A 17,614-nucleotide genomic window follows, 5' to 3' on the forward strand; every position below is an offset into this window, starting at 1 on the left:
ACTATACTCTATATTTTTTTGCACCGTTAGTTGTGAAAGCCAGATGGAACGTCATAACAGTAAAACACAAATGCTTTAAAACCTTGCCATTTCAGCCTAAAGCAAATAGCGTTTTAAGTAACTTGGGTGTGATTATTTGGTTTTTGGTCTGTTTCTATGTTTAAAGCAGTTATCACAAAACATTTTGTGTGATGCGTTTTGGTGTGCTAGACAATTACCTAAATATTGTCATAAAGACAAAAACATGTCAACAGGTAAGACAGATAACGTGACTTTTATCGACCTTTTTTTCTATAGCAGTTATCATGCTTGCCTATAGATTTGACATTTTTAGGTTTGACACTATCTTTGTTCACATATAGGAAGGGTTTATCCGGGGTTTACTAGAATAAAGTTTCCGATCTATAATAACAAACCCAGAATATCGAATCCTAGTATAGTTTAATTGCCTACTTCATTTTTTCGTGTGGATTAATCATAAACTATTTGATAACATTGACATAACTATACTGTGATCGAAAGAATAAACAAAAATGATAAGTCTTCACGAATTCAGTTCATTTTATAGGAGACTGTTGTGATTTAGTTTTACTTTTTGCAAACGTGATATGTAAGTTAGGCAGTCAAATATTATGCTGCAAACAATGTAAAGTTACGACTGCCATTGATCCGTTACTATTACTTGATAATTAGGCTTACGTAACATCGCATAGCGGTAAATACAAACGGAAAAATTAGATTGGAGTTAAATTTGTAATCGATTCTAAGAATCCCATATTCTATTTCTCTACACATTGGTAATAAAGAACTTTCAACGCCCCAACAGTAAAATATTTTTTGTTACTTAACAAAGCCACTTATAGATAATTTTATACTTATTTTTTATTGTTTGTTTATCGTCCTTGGTCTTAAATTTGTATTGAAAGTCCAATTGGAACACAGAGATTTTTTATCTCGAAAACGTGAACCGCCAGTGGACAAAATAATTGCATTCAAGTTTTTACAAAATAGTACAGTAAGTACACCTTGTGGACATAGTTTGTTTACAGCTCATTTACCCAGTTTAAAACGACGAAATGTAAACCTACATATCTTTAATTATAATGGCACATTACAATTACCAACTTAATCCTTCATTTTTAGGTAAAAAGAATCGTTTTTTTTGCGTGGTTTACTATCTACCTACCAACATGCCTGTATACCTGTTTATAGGCCATGTTCATCGCATCGCATCGCGCCTAACTTAAGGGGCTTCGCGAAACAAACCAGACCGACAAAAAAAAACCCGAATTCGAGCGCTGGCCATTCTTTCGTGACGATTGGTTCGCGCGCAAGCAGGACGTTCGCACTTTGTGTACAAACATTTGCGACAGGGCTCGGAACGGGAACGGCGCTTTGTCCGCGTCTGTGTTCTTTCGTGTACGACACTAGCCCCGTGGCGAATGACGATATATGGTAAAAACAACAAACTCCACTACCGCCTTTACTTGACTGCTTTGTAAAACGCGCCTCTTAGTTCAGACTTTAAGTCCCTCACCCTTTTTTAAGTAGATTTATGCGACCACTTAAAATATGACATTTGTGTATATTTTTAAATGGACGTTTATTTACCCACGTACCGAGTACTATTATTTCGTTGAAAAGTTTTCTCAAAATTGTTAATTTATTGTCTTAATTTTCGGAGGTTTAAAGCTTTAATTTCTATTAAATATTTTGGCGATTCTAACTATTTACTTGGTTTTGTGGTGCTACCATGCTGTGGTGCTCTTATCGCCCAAAAGCCTATGTTGGTTTAGATTTCATCTTTCGTCTTATTTTGTATCTTTAAAGTCCCACTGGCGCCCACCTGATCTTTAAAGTAGTTTGGTTTTACAATACAGAACAGTGCGTTTTAAAGTAGAGTACGTAACTAAAGGGTGGCTGGGACGTAAAAGTCCTGTTGCCCATCCTTGGGACATTTGTTTGACAATAAACTTATGGCTAGTGAGTTTTGTAAACATAAAATATCCTCAGTTTTCCCCCTTAACTGGAAAAAAATAAGAAAGCGAAAGTTAGCGACGGTATTCTATAAAAAATCATACAAAAAGTGTAAAAAATGTAAAAATATATATTGATTTCATATTCTGGATTCCGTGTTTTATTACTACCTAATTTATATACCTAAAAACAGACCTCCATTTCCCTTGAGACATTTTTAGGGAAAAATGAAGCTGTTTTGACATGTTATCGTAAACCACACTTAGTTCCACTTTTTCGACGTTATTTTGTCAACAAAACGTACATAAAGTGACAAAAAACAGGCGCTTTTCCCCACTTTTCACTTGCCGCTTGCCACACACTATCATCCTTCCGTCTTCAACCGAAGCACTCCAAAACTAAACCACCGATCCCGCTAAAACGCGTCTAACCCTCGCTGCTTCTCCCAGGTGCTGTACGTGATGCAGTGCAAGACCGACCTGGCCCAGGGTGCAGCTCAGCTCACCAGCATAACACCCTACCAGCTAACCTCGCCTCTGCTCAGCGTCGATTTCGTAGAGGCTCGCGCTTGCAAGTTCAAGAGCCTGGACGACGCCGGCGACCGTTCGCCGACCGCAGCCAACCTCTACGGCCGTACGTCACCGTTTGATGACGTCGACGATGACGAGGATGATGACGAGGCGGGAAGCGGCGAAGAGCCTCGCGCAAACGAGACCAACTCGCAAGGTGTGTGATGCTATTTTCACAAGGCGTTTTTTGCACTTCTAATATTGTAACCGTTTTGCGGCTCTCGGCTTGCGGTCTGGCTGCGATTTTGCAAAATGGATTACGCTCTTTTAGCGCAAATCGATTCGTTCTACCACGCAAAGCTTTTATTCAGTGGCTGAATTTACTTGCCAGAGCTGTTCACGATCGCATGCAAATAAAATAATTTACCTCACTAGGGGTTTTATGGTGTGTAAAACTACTTAATCTGCAACCACATTAAAACCGTAAATCCTAAAAAAAGTAGTAGCACGGTTAATGTGTCAAGATAATCATAATGCATGACCGCCAATTAAGAATATAAAATGATCGGAAAATGGTTTGCCAAAAAGTCTAACTAATTAATGTTAGATTATTGTAAAGTTAAGCAGGGTTGTTCCTAAGCAAAAATTTCCACTCGCGAGCCTGGCGAGCGTCTATCAATCAGCACTCGCCTGGACGAAATAACACTCGCCAAATTTGTTGGCACGCAGTCTGCCAATTTCCGTCCTAGCGCGGTCATTTCTTTGGTTATCTGTTAAACTGTCTTATGGTTTCTATATGTAAACATTAGTTTTTATAAAAGTCTGGTCGTTTATATTTCCATGCATGGATGGACAAATTACTGATCCATAAAGCAATTTACGCTACAAACAATGTTTTTAGCCGAATTTTTTAAACAATCATTGGTGAAAAAAAATAACACTAATATATTTCAATAGCCACAGCCTTCCTGTTTTCCATTTTTCTAAAAATTCTTGCGCTCTTTTGTTTTCGTATTATAATTTTTATGTGCAAGGACGTTTTACCGCAGGTTGCTTCGCGCCACAAACAAAGCGCCACATTTCGCCTAACACTATAGTTACTGGTTGAACAGCAAGTAATGACAAAATGAATGTAAATTTACAACTAAACCATTTATTCGCAAAGTTAACCACCATATGCACCAGAGGTTCTGTGCTGCGACGCCCTATAGTGGGTCGTTTCAATTTTTCTAAGGGCTTGAAACAATGGTTTCGATTCGTTTCTAAAAATGCGATATAAAATATTCACAGACAGTAATTTTTTAAGATTTGACTTGATAGACCGCTATGTACTTTGACAGATCGCAACGTACTTACGAGAATAATTGCTAACTCTTAGCTGTAGTTACGCATACACAGGCAGGCGATATTTTAAAATATCATAGTGTTCAATTGGCCGTTTTGGTTCCTAAAAACAGCGTAAAAACATTGCTTACAAATCTAGTTGTGAAACATTTGCATTCGAACTGGTTGTTACCAAAAACTGCAGCAATTGCTCTTAATTTCCTAATACAAACAATTAAATAAATACAAAAAAGTAGAATTATTATCCTGGTTACATCGCAAGTCAAATAAACCTTTCCAAAGGCGTCAACGACCGGGTTAAACTTTTAAAAATTAACAGAGTTCACGTTAAACAATAAACCTCATAAGTTCATAAACTATTTACCACTGCAGCAATGACGTATTCGGTTGTTTGCCGGTAAGCAATTTTAAAAAATGGGACCAACAGTCTTTATTACGATCATACTACGGGACAAAGAGTCTCTTTTACGACCTTCGAACGTGACTTCTTATTATTTGTGTAGTGTTGGATGAATTTGCGCTTTAGAGTTTGAGGAAATAACTGGCGCTAAGTTATATTTCGCTTAGTAGTGGTGCTTAACACAAGTTGTCCTGCACCAACAAATTAAATTTATCGCCGAAGCCACTCGCCAGTCGGGCGAGTGGATGTCATTCAGCACTCGCCAGGAGCGATTTGCACTCGCATTGGCGAGCGGGCGAGTGCTTAAGCCCAACCCTGTTACGAAATTATTTCAATATGAGTAAACTTATGCGTTTTGCTTATTTAAACTTGATTATGCACTGTTAATAAGGCGCCAGCATATCTGCCGTTGCACCAAAGCGCCGCTTTTAAGTTGCACATTATTTTCTGCCATATGGAAGTCGCCCATGAAAAATTCGTTTTCCTGGCGTTTACTGATGTTTATTTCAAGCTCGCATTGTGCTGCTTTCAGATGGAGATACGGACCTCTCGGCCAAAAAGCTCAACGGCTTCCTTTTGAAACTACTCGCCATCCAATCGAAGTAAGCACAGTTTTGAAGCACGATGGTTGGTGGTTGTACTAAAGCGTAATAACAATATCAAAGCCCGTACAGAAATAGGTATCATTTTAAACTCTTTTTTCATTTTCAACATCGGGTGATGTGCTTCTGTATGTGCTTTGATATTCTTATTGCGTTAGAACAGTGTTTTTATCAATACACTGATTCGTAGAGTGAACAATACGCCCTGGCGTTGACCCCGTGTCGCATCCTGTACGCTGCGAAACTGTTTACAGGCAAACAATGAATATTGGCCAAAGCCTGGCAAAAAATTCTCCATTGTTATGACGTAGTAAACTGAAACTGCCTGTAATAGTTTACAAATGGGTAAATCCAACAGGCTTCCTATGAGTTTTGAAACAGGGCTGCTCACCACAAAGTCAAGTCTTTAAATATGTAAACTGTCTTTGATTGTCATTGATTTGCGTGTTAAAATTCTTTGAAAACCCTATGTTTCAAGTCTTTCAAATTGTTTTGTGTAAGCTTAAGATCTTTATTTAGAAACTCCCATACTAAACCAACTTTTCAATCTACTTGTAATTGTGTTAATCGTGGCATGTGTTCATTTTGTTTTTGAATTATATTCAAAACTTGTCTCAATTTTGGTTCTTTAAAAACTAATAAATTTTATTATGAAAAAAAGCAAAAAAACAGTTGAGGCAACCCTTATTGGAGATCTTTTCCTGCGAGGTAATGCGCCTCTTGGCAGCCTTGTGTATTCGCCGCTTAACCCTATTCTCTTCAAATTTTAAATCAACGAGTCCGTCATTAGGCGTCTAGCCGCGCCAATTTAATCCGTCTAGAAATGTGATGACTCACAAACTCATGCCGCCGATCAATCGCTATTGGAATTACGTAATAAAAGTGACACTGAAAACGTCTAGAATTAGGTTGCTTCGGACAACTGCGGGCTGAATTGGGTTTTCCTCGCGTAGACACGTGTGTTTACATTGGGCGAGACTATTTTTGCAAAGTTCTGACGCACGCGTTCTGACGTTTTCTGTCCAACGTGCGTTTTGTTCTCGGGCAGATTTTTGCCTCGTGGCTCTTCTATAGCTTGTTTGGCGGTTTAGACGTCTCGCCTACGCTTTACGTAAGGTTAAAACGTTAAAGTCGGCTTTATTTTTTGCAAATATGATATGCCTTTATCTGGTTTGCTTAACGTGACAGGAATGTTGTGATACTCCTTCCAAAAACTATCCTTATTGGAAATCTAATTTATCCTGCCTTTATTGCTCTTGTGAGCCTTTCTTTGCCACATAAAAGTACAAGGCAATTATATGACACAAAATGTAACCATTCAAGCACGCACCTATTGTTTAACAACAAAAAAGAAATCCCCATTAAAACAGAGCCTATATTTCAACCTTTTGAAAGTGAGTTTAAAATATATACATGGCTCAAATGGGCCTAATCTAATCGACCCAGTGTTTATACAAGTATATGAGTTCCACGCGCCAAAGCAGCAATCGGCTTTATGATAGCCGCTGTCGTGGCTTTGGAGTATTTTAAAGCAGTGTTTTCCAACTATGCTACGCAAACAGCTTAGTGGTTATATCCCAAATTTATTAAACTCCCGCTTGTTAATGTCTTTCTCCACGCTTGGGAATTTTTTTTCTCTAAATTAAAATTATCTATGTCTCTTAAATTAAATTGTAATACTTGTTGTTAGTTTGTTTGTTTGTTTGTTTGTTTGTTTGTTTGTTTGTTTGTTTGTTTGTGTGTTAACATACTAGTTCGGGGTGGTCCATACCCGGGACCTAAGTCAATATGTGTGGCCCGCGTTACATTGTTGTTTTAGTGATGGCCAAATTTCTCTACGCGCGCCCCATTAAAAGGTTTCGTACAGTGTACGATTTTGTATGTTAAAAAGTAGACAAATAGTTTCGTGGCCTGAGATGCTGGCAGCCCTGTCCATCTTGTACTTGTTGATAAACATTTCTTTTTATTCTGCGTGGCTGGGCTTCGTTTTAGTACATTATCATAAAAATTATTATAGCTGTTGCTTGCAGTCACGATTTTTCAATCTGCCTTGACGCGCAATTACTTGTTTCATGTTTTTTCACACCTTCAGCAGCTAAATCTTCATCTTTTCCCACAGGAGCCTCCAGAACCTTGACATCCGCTTCATCCCGAACCGCGCCTTGCTTCCGGCCGGTGACGTAGGCGTTAGCCAGGAAAACCTTAGCACCTACAACACCATCACCGACAGCATGAGTAAGTTTATTTTATATTATACGCCTGAACAACGCATATGCTCATAGGTAATAAAATTAGCACTTTAAGGAAAAAATTGTTTTTAGAAAAAACAACTTAATTTTATTTCTCCAGTTCCATTATTTCTCCAGTTCTACCGTGGTCTATTAAACAAGTCCACAGGATTTCGTATAACGTACATTTTTCTATAAACTTTGATAAAGTTCATATTGCTTCAAAAGCCAATGACTGCTGGGTCTACAGAGTTATTTTAAAAGGATTGATGGCATACTTGATAAAAACAATGTAAAAAAGCAGATTCTGACCAAATCTCATTTTTATCCTTAGAAAACTGAGGATGGCACAGTTACGTGTTATTTTCTGAATTTTTAATGCGTGCGATGTGTTCTAGGATCTAATGGTAAAACGCCATATGACAGTGTAGCATTTTCGTTAAAACAGAAACTACATTTGAATTAATTGTAAAACTGTTCTTCCGGTAAATACCTTTTTATTAATGGTACTGGCGTTTTTTTTCTAACCTGTACAGGAAATCTTCATTCACCAGCTTGGCAACAACATTTTTCATATTCGTTTGAATTTAATTGCAAAATTGTTGTTCCTGCAAAATTTTATTAAAGTACCAACGTTTCGATTACCTATTCGGGCAAATTTCTTCAGGGCAATATTTAACTATAGGTGAAAAATATTATATATATATACCAGACAAACAATTAACAAACAAACTCTACGAAGATTTCCCGAGTATGATGGTCGAAAAGGTACATTAATAAAATTTTGCCGGAAGAACAATTTTCCAGTTTAATTTAAATGAATATAAAGTTTTTGGCTGGTTGGCGGCGAATAAAGATTTTCTGTACAAGTTATCGAAACGTCGGTACATTCAATAAAAAAATATTTACTGGAAAACAAACTTACAATTAATTCAAATGTAGTGTATGTTTTACCCAAAATACTTTTGAAGATTTGGCATTTTCCTCTTTTAACTCCATCTACCTTCCTTTCTTCACAGAGGACTCGGTCAGTCTGAGCAGCATGGATGACAACATCCCCTCGCAGTCGGGAGTCCTCGGGAATGACGAAGCGGATGAGGAGTCGGCTGGAGGAGACAAGGCGGAGGAGGAGCTCAGGTCCACGGAAGAGGAGGACGCAACCACACCTCCAGCGCTACTTAAGGGACACTTTGTTCCTCGTGGCAACGAGCAGGAGGATCCAAAAGAAGACGATGCACAGGAAGCCAACCACGACGATGTGAGTTGATAAGCGCGTTTCGCACAGCAAATGTTTTAGTTCGTTAGGTTTAATATCAAGTGAATTTGCAATTTTTTTTAGTAGGCTGTGAGGTTTTTTTATTTCTAATCATAAGTCGAACGGTACTTGTTAGTTACTTCCTTAATAAAATATACAGAAAATACATTTGTTAACATACTTTTAATCAACTTTTTTTTGTGTGCCTACTTTGTAGTTTCTTAAGTTGGAAAACAAATTGCCAATACTCTCATAGCATTTGACACTTTACGCTTCAACTGGCCTTGGATGACATGTAGTAAGTTCAGCTAAATTCTTTAATGGTTAAAACGCTTTGTTTTTTACATATATCACAGCAAAAAATATTGCTGTAAACTAATGCAAGACACAACGCTTCGATTTTTTATATCACAGAGTAAACAGAGTAAAAAAAAACTTTTTATTGCTGTACCGTAAGTGATTGCTCAAATCAGGGCTTCGCAAACTCGGGGTCGCATGCACGGATTTGGCAATTTTGGAAGTCTTATATGTCGACCTTTTCTACATTTCAATATGCATTATGTACATGTAAAAACTAATGCAAGACACTTAAACAAATGTGTACGAAGTTCGATAAACGTTTGATTCACTACTATAAACCTCAAGAAGTTCCACAAAATTAAACCGGCCGTGGGTCGAGAGTTTGAAATGCCCTGTTGTAAGTTAACATTTCTTCTCTTAAATCTAGCGATAACTTATTTCACTTTGTTTTCCTTCCAGACCTTGGTCGCCAGTCAACCTCTTTCGTCGCCGGATCCGATTCCGCTCCTCACTCAACACTCCTCCTCCACCTCTCAGCAGGAGAAGTCGGTTGCTCCTGACGTCACTCGCTCCGTGTCTCCTCCCCAACCACTCCTGCTCACACCGGACGCCTTTATGGGATCGATGAAGAGCGTGAGTGTTTGTTGTTTGGGTGATTGCGATTAAATTGTGTAAGTGCGTGCCATTGTCACTTGCGTGTGGTTTATGTAGTTTAAGCCAGTGATTCGCTACCAGATTTTAATAATGCAACTACAATAATGCAACTGATTGATTTTTTCCTGGTACTGCCGCAATTTTTCGGTCGTTGGGAGCTACTGTTTGGCAAACTATTTTATTGCTTTTTTTCAGTCAAGTCGAGTAATTATATACTTGAGCCTGATACCGACGTATATTTGACTTAATTTAATAACAAGAAGTGATGTTATGCTCAAATTTTAACACAGTGCATAGCCTTTAAATAGTGAATCATTCGATTGAGAAAACATGTTCAGCACGTTAAAAAGCCATATTATTTTTCAAGGTAAAAGTAATTAATCGCCTTTCATTTTAAACCGCCACATGTAGTTTCATGAACTTGTTATAAAAAAAACATTTGCCGTAGTTTGAATATGTGTTTATTTTTTCCATGTGCTTCCCTCAGCCGGGCAACCTGGTGGAGTCGGCCAACACAAGCTTTACCGCAGTTACGCCGTTCAGCAACCGGGACGAGACCTTTTATCAGAACCAGGATCTCCTTTTGGGTTAGTTATCGTGTTTTTGTTTGAACTACGTTTGCCAACAAAATAGGATTGGTTCTGTTGACTAGGGCTGTGTAACAAGATCAACATACAGCAGGGCATTTTAAGTTTTGCAATTTATATAACGCACCAATGATCAGTGTGATCACTGAGGTCGCTTTTTCTACTCTTTTTTTATATTTTTTTTTAACTTACAGAAGCAACGAAAGCATTCCTAGTCATTTCAGTTAAGAACCAACTGCATATATAGATTTTAATCACACATTATTTTCTCACCCCTGCCTCGATGCATTGTACTTAATGCATTGTACCCCAATGGTGTACACTGGCCCCTGATTAGTAGTGATACTTAAAAAGCATTCCTTTCACCACAAGTATACTATGCAAACAATGTTTGTCGTTAAAGTGCACAATTTACCATAAATACCTATGTGCTTTTAACAACTGTGAACATTTCCCAACTACAGTTAATCACCGAACTTTCAAGGTGCCAGGAACCGTTAGTAAAAGTGAGGCGGTAGGGTCGAGGCAGCAAACAAGGATTATAAGAACTGATTTAATCTTTAAAGCATTCTGGCCATGGAAACCCCTATACTGGCCATGGAAAGAATGATTTATCAGTCAATCCCGCGTACAACGTTGTACAAATATATTAGACTAAAGTACACCGAAAAGCCATCGCAGACTCACCGAATCTGTCGATCAATGATGCGAGAAGGCAGGCTAGAAAACCAACTAGCCTGTAGTGAGGCTCGAACTCACGACCTCCAGTCATTCCGGGACCGTCGCACTACCAACTGAGCTACTGTAGGCTAGTTGTTTTTTTAGCCTGCCTGCTTGCTTCATTGATTGACAGATTCGGTGAGTCTTCGATGGCTTTTCGGTGTAGTAAAGATACGTAAGCCGAAATCGTTGGTCAAAAAGCAGCTAATCACAGTTGTTAACACACATATGTGTGTGTGTGTATCTTTCATTGAATATACTAGACCAGTGTTTCTTAAACAGGTGAATGGTTCACCCCAGGGTGAAAATAAATTGCAGGGTGAACCAACCAAAAGGGGTAAATAAGGGGGAACCGTCAGAAATGGATGATAGCCCTGCAGTAAATCGACTACTGAACTGTTGTTTTTTTGGTGTTTTTTTGCTTATTGTAATAGTAAAGTTGGTTTGCACTGAGTGTATAAGTACAAAAAATTTGTGACTGTGTTTTGTGCTTTTGTGGCTTTATATTTCTGGACTCGAGAAATTGTAGATTTGCAATGGTAAAATATAGCTTGGTTGATCTTAACAAAAATCGAAACAACCGAAGTCATTTTGTGCTTGACGAGATAGTTTTATCATATCATGAGACGAGGGTGAATGAAATCTGGAGATAAGATGCTAGGGATGAACAAAACTAAAAAAGTTTAAGAAGCACTGTGCTAGACTATTTACACCTTTTATCACCAAACCCATCCAGGTGCCAGAAACCACCTTCACAACCTGGTTCTCAGCCCTTCCACGATCGGGGGCGAATCGTCGAACCAGGGGGCAAGCAGCAGCCACAACCCTAACCCCAACCCCCCTGATGAGGACCCCGTCACCCCTCCCTCGTCCCCGGTGCATCCCCGCGCCTCATCCTCCCCCGGAAGTCAGGCGGAGGTCCCCCACCACAGCATCCGGACTCGATCCATTAAGTCTCCTGATCTCATCTCGTCCACTTCGACGCTGGAGGGAGACAAGGAGTCGGGTAGTGGCAACGCGGTCGCGGATCAGGGGACGCCCCCGCCCTCGCTCGTTTCGTCGAGTCTGTTGGGCCGAGGATTCGCAAGTGCGGGTAAGCAGTGATTTTTTAAGGTGGTTCGAGGAAATGCAGCGTTTTTTAAAATATAACTGTACGTCGGAGTGTAACTGCCGTAATTTATCTTCTCAACAGATACGTTAGGTTAGGACAGTGTTTTTTAACCTTTTTTACTTGGTGGCGCACCTAGAGACATTTGAAAACTTCGCGGCGCACCTTACGAGCGAAGCGAGCGCGACCTTTTTGAGGTGTACCGGTATTTCTTTAAAATTGCTTGCAATATTTTGTTATATAGGCTTTATAGTTGCAACCAAAATAACAGCAACTTTCGGAATGAAAGACAGTTAGAAAAAAGGAGAAAATAGGATTACATAATAGTCGTAATAATGACGAAATCGAAATCAGAACTAAATTGCCAAAATAATGCCTATAGAACCTCTTATCTAACCCCAAGCCCCACCTAGAACTATCACCAATTCCCCTAATATTTTTAACCCTAACCCAATTGCTAACACCACAAACTACCCGCCCATAAGCCCAAACAGGGGCAAAAAATCTAGGGCCAAATCTCCGGTAGCCAAAGGTCGACAGCAAACTGCCAATGCCAGACAGGTGTCCCCCAATCATCCCATACCCTTTCCCTACAGTCTAGGACTTAATGTTGTCCATTTAAGTCTTTTTCAGATTAATTTTGGACTTATTTCGACATGTTTGGGATCTTAAGTAGACTATTTTAGATCTTATTCTGTCGTGGTTATTACTACGAAGTTGGCGTTATTATGTCGGTGGTCTTAATACTATGGTATTATAGATTATCTGATTTAGATGCTGTTGCTTTGAAGGTCTTATTGTGTTTTCTACTTAAAAGTGCTGTGGAATCAATGAGCTAAGCCTAATAGGAAAGTAAAATATCACAATATTTTTCCTTTTGCTCGCGGCGCACCTGGCAACTTTTCATGGCGCACTGGTTGAGAAGCGCTGGGTTAGGGTAACAGTATGTTGACAAAAAAGCGGACGCGCTAATTGTTTTCAGCGATACATATGGCCGCGGCTATGCGGCAGTCAGCATTCTACAGAAACTTTCAAACAAATTGACATCATCGCTATTAAAAAAATCAATTTTAAACTGTTTTAATGCACAACTTATCTGAATGCGTCGACATATATAGAAAAATACTTCCTGGTTGGATCTTCATCCCAACTCGCCATCTTACAGCAAAATATTCCTTATTACGTCGCAGGTCCGTCCCATCTTCCTTCGGCCTCGTCATCAGTTGACAGATTCCCCCCGGTTCTGCTCCCCTCCACCTCGGCCGGACCAAGCGGAACCGCGTGGCCCAAGGCGCCTGACGTCACTATGTCGCGATCTATGTCGGCCAGGTACAAGTGGCCCTTGATGTAGCAATACTGCGGAGTGTAGCGCAGTGGTACTTAACCTTTTTAGTATTCCTAAGGCGAACGTGGTGGATTTCAATTAACCCCTTTTTAAAAAAATAACAAAATATAATTTGTAATCAACTAATTAGAATAACACACAAAAGTGATGTCGTAATTCACTATGAAATGTCCATGAAAATTATAATTATTATTGGGAAGCTTTTTAAATGCTCGGGATTTTCGCTTAAAATAGCCGGTCTTTGTAGCTTCCTTTCTTTGAAGGCATTTTAATAGTTTTCTTACACTGACTAGACTTGGCCACTGTAATGCTAACGACTATCATTATTAGCTGCTACACATAGGACAGCCGAATAATATGATGTTACAAAAAAGGTATAACTAACTACAAGCTCATTTAAAAATTCATTTAGTCTGCGTTCTGATATATATGGTTAAAAATACTGTATTTTATTGGAATGTAATCAAAAACGATAATCTGAATTACCCCGTGAAACTGTCAAATTACACCTTTGGAAATAATTAGCAATAAGAACCACTGGTGTAGCGTTAAAGCCTATTAGAAAATAGTTGTTTACGTATTTTCCATCTTAAATCAATATACGTACGTTCCATAGCCATAGGATATTTCATTTCATTTATTGACAATTGCAGTTTTTGTTTGCTTATCAAGTTGTCAAGCATCTTGTTAAATCCAAATTCAGTCTTGAGTTTACTTTGTGCGGTGGTTTTTCGTCAGTTTATTAATGCCGGAGTGCACCAAATGTGTGTTTAAATACATGGGTTTGGAGGTTGTGGGCGATGATTACGACAAGTCGCCTCGCTAATTTTACCTCAAAATCGACATTATTTATACTTTGTGTCGCAGGACGCCACCTGGTGTCGTTATGCAACAGCAACAGCCGAATCCGGAGCCGATATTTCGACCAAGTCAAGCGGAACCGCAAGCACCGCAGGAGGTTGACGTTCAGCAGCCCGGTTCAGATGTGAGTGTATTCGCGTTAAATACAATGGAACCATGGTTTAAATTTAAAAATAATATTCAAATCCAAAAAAATATATATATATATTACCTTTGTTACAATGTTACAATGAGCTTTAAGTAAGTGTCGATTTAGGCATTTCAAAAAGTAACAATTTTTGTTTTTGACCAGGCGTAATCTCTTTATAGTAAATGCGGTGGATTTTTCCAAGTTTAAGTGCTATGTATATTTTCTACGCATATTCATGTTTGGCAGAAGTAACAAAGTTAAAGAGTTAAAGAATTCGGTTAGCCTACCATTTTACAACGAAAATACTTTGAATTGTTGGCTAAAGCTAATCTACTAAACTAAACAAAGTTTTGAACGCTGTGAACAAAATATTTAAATTCACCATTGCTACGGCAAGTCAATTCCTTTAGGCCAGACCTGGGCAAACTACGTCCCGTCGGCCGGATCGGTCCGCCAAGCAATATAATCCGGCCCGCGGCGCATTTTCAGTAAAACTTTTTCAGGCAAAAAATAGGCCTTAACATATTTTTTCATTTCTGAATATTTTATTGAATACATTACTCTTGTAAGGTATCCTCACCTGTTCCTATACTATTACCAGCTTCTTTTTATTTAAAGATTCTTTTAAAACGAATCACACGTTGTGTTATGTGTATTCGAAATCCCCTTTTTTGACACGGCCCGCCAAGACGTTTTCTGTTTCTCATACGGCCCGCTGTCGAAAATAATTACCCACCCCTTTAGGTCGTGATTTTTTAACCTTGTCGTTTCTCTATACTCGCAGAGAGGTGGCGTTGATTCGCGCGAGTTGATTCGTTTGCTCAACGAGCTGCAAACCCAGCAGCGCGACCTCATGTCCGGCCACCAGAAGGAACTGCAGAGCATGACCAAGAAGCAGTCGCAAGTGCAGAAGCAGAACGCCACGTCCAGCAAGCGAAGCGAGCAGCAAGGTAAGCTAGTTCCCGAGGTCGCGAGTTCGAACCGCTCTGCCGCTTTCTGCCCACCAAACCCTGCTCTTAGAGCAAACCTTTGAACCAGATGTTCTTTAACTTAAATGTTGTTACATCCGAAAATAACTTGAAGAAATTTAATAACGATTTTTTTAAGTAAACATCACTTGAAAGGCCGTATAATTTGCGATTAATATTTATTTTACAATAACATAATTTGCAATTAAAAAACTTTTGTACAGTCTTTTGCAGTCAAGATAGGATCTCATATCACTGTCAAAATGACTCCCATGAATTGCTTCTTTTGGGAATAAAACGACTGCTTGAATTAACGGGATCAGATGACCAACATATGTGCCAAACTTTGTTAAAATCGAGCCCAAAACCGCACGATTGTTTTACGTCTAGTGTTTTAAGATGAAATATGTGTGTGTTGTTTTTGTCTTGTCTAAAACAGTTGATTTTTTTTGCATTAACATCCATAAAACTTCGCAGTTGAGCGAATGGAGAAGTCTCTACTCAGCGTCGGCGACACCCAGCGGAAGTTAGTGAACGACATGAAGGCGATGCAGGCCGGTGTTACCGAGGCAACCGCTGCAAAGATCGGACGCGTCATCAAGGGAGAGATAAAGCAAACCGTGCTGCCAGGTTAAAATCTGCGTTCTTTTTTCCGGTTTAAAATGCGTATGTTTCCTTGGCCCTTAGAATTTTTTCTGTTTTTTCCCAACACGATTTTTCGCAAAACTAACTTGCTCTGAAGACTTTTGTTCTGTAAAGTTATTCTCTTTTTAAAACAAGTAAGATTGCAACTAGGTAATGTTATCACTTACCGTATGGCTTATGCACATTGCACATTCGTTCAAGTATTTGTAAAACAAATAGGATGTAGCTTGATATTAAATTGCAAAGCCAAAAAGGTCGAGCAGATCGACATCATCTTGATAAAGACGTTTCGATACGAGCCTGTATCATCTTTAGTTAATTTTGTCATTTGCAATTTATTATTAAGCTACATTACAGATCCGTGCATAGTCTACCCAAATAAGTTGTTTTTCGAAAAATTACAAAAAAAAAAATAAGTTGGAAGAAACATCGGCGGTCCCCGCATTTGTTTTCGTGTCTACAATTTAAGTAAGTTAAGAGAGCTGACCAGAAATTAATTTGTTTTAACTTCGGTAAATAATCATTTAATTTGCACCGACAGAGTTTTATCGTGTATTGGTAGTCAGGCGTTAACTAAATTGGTGCTGAAAATATTTATGTTGGTTAAAAATGCTGCACGCTGCTCGTATGTCTTAGCTGTTCGACTTTGGTGACAAGGCGTGTACTATTTGTCGAACGAAACATTGACAAAAAAACAATACAAAAAGTTAGTAGTGCAAGGAGTAAGAAAAATACGCCAGTCCAACAACTATGATAACGACATTTGCTTAAGTGAACCAGTCGTGATTTTGAGTCCCCTTTACTCTGGTTTCAGCCAATGTAAAAATAAATTAGGGGTCGCGTAGGTTTTTGAAAACCGGCAAGGGGGTCGCGAAAATAAAAAGGATGGGCACCACTGTTTTACGTAGTACAGTTTCGGTTTTATCGTCTAATCTAACAAGGTTAAAAACGCGAAAATATCTGACAAAGCTTTTATTGTTTTTCCCTCAGGTCTGCAGCAAACCATGGAGCCTCTAAAAGAGCAGCTCAGTCAAGCTGTTATGCAGAAGCTGACCGCCACCGACGCCGTAATGCGAGATAACGTAGCGAAGATAGTCAAATCAAAGGTTTATTTTGTTTACTATGTTGATCACTTTATATTTTGAGTCTCAAATCTAAGGTCGATTTTGATTTTCGATAGTGAACAAATGATAAATTAATTCCGATAAAGCTGCACAAATGTTATTCTATATAGCTTAGAAATCTGGTTGGGGAGAGGGAATCCAAACTTTTTGACGCAATGTGGGTAAAAATGTGCGCACGTTTTGTGGCAGCTGTATTGTGCATTTCTTAGATAAACTGTACTCACCTTTTGACGTGAATTTTTGACACGTGTAAAAAAAAGACACGCCCCCTGTTGAGGTTCGAGCTCCGTTAAGGTCACAACCTCAGAAATATTTTGTTTCGCATGGTGAAATTGTCGTGAACTTTATGTAAGAACAATGGTACATTGATTCGCCTTAACGACTAGGGCGAAAACACAATAAATTGAACGAGCGAACTGACCTTACTATTTATACTGTAGTTTTGACGTCGTAAACAACGAGGGATATTTAATTTGAGGTTACAAATTGTAAACTAGGTGTAAAATATCAAGATATGGTTTACCGAACCTGTCAAACTGTCGAACACACGTGTGTAAATATTATTGAAAAAAAAAGGTGTTTGTTTACCTGTCAAAGGTGAAAATAATAAAGAAATTGTAATAGCCAATGTTAAAAATAAAGCAGAACAAACCACACAACACAACATCCCTAATCGCATTTAGGACAATTCTAATATATATTAAGAAAAACTTGAAATCCTTTAAGCAGAGACATTTTTGGTGGGGTTTAATTGTTGCTCTTTTCACTGATTGGCCTTTGATCCGTACTTTTTTCATCTTCCCTTTTTTTTGTTAGTCGATTTTGTTATTAAGCTTGATCTTTTTTGTTTTAAGGGT

At 38.8% G+C, this 17,614-nt stretch overlaps 1 protein-coding gene across 1 annotated transcript in view; it reads left to right on the forward strand.

The window, feature by feature from the left end:
* The window catches only part of LOC146161244 (enhancer of mRNA-decapping protein 4-like), a 30,879-nt gene that overhangs the window by 6,383 nt on the left and 6,882 nt on the right, over window positions 1-17,614 (forward strand). The window contains exons 13-24 of the mRNA XM_083386071.1: window positions 2,427-2,703; window positions 4,763-4,832; window positions 6,952-7,067; window positions 8,080-8,318; window positions 9,075-9,248; window positions 9,757-9,856; window positions 11,313-11,669; window positions 12,875-13,013; window positions 13,897-14,014; window positions 14,805-14,970; window positions 15,466-15,618; window positions 16,624-16,739. Of these exons, the coding sequence (XP_083242197.1) occupies window positions 2,427-2,703; window positions 4,763-4,832; window positions 6,952-7,067; window positions 8,080-8,318; window positions 9,075-9,248; window positions 9,757-9,856; window positions 11,313-11,669; window positions 12,875-13,013; window positions 13,897-14,014; window positions 14,805-14,970; window positions 15,466-15,618; window positions 16,624-16,739 (2,025 nt within the window). The remainder of the gene's footprint in view (window positions 1-2,426; window positions 2,704-4,762; window positions 4,833-6,951; window positions 7,068-8,079; window positions 8,319-9,074; window positions 9,249-9,756; window positions 9,857-11,312; window positions 11,670-12,874; window positions 13,014-13,896; window positions 14,015-14,804; window positions 14,971-15,465; window positions 15,619-16,623; window positions 16,740-17,614) is intronic.

Source organism: Ascidiella aspersa, chromosome 3, assembly GCF_963924565.1.
Source record: "Ascidiella aspersa chromosome 3, kaAscAspe10.2, whole genome shotgun sequence".
NCBI classification, from domain to species: domain Eukaryota; kingdom Metazoa; phylum Chordata; class Ascidiacea; order Phlebobranchia; family Ascidiidae; genus Ascidiella; species Ascidiella aspersa.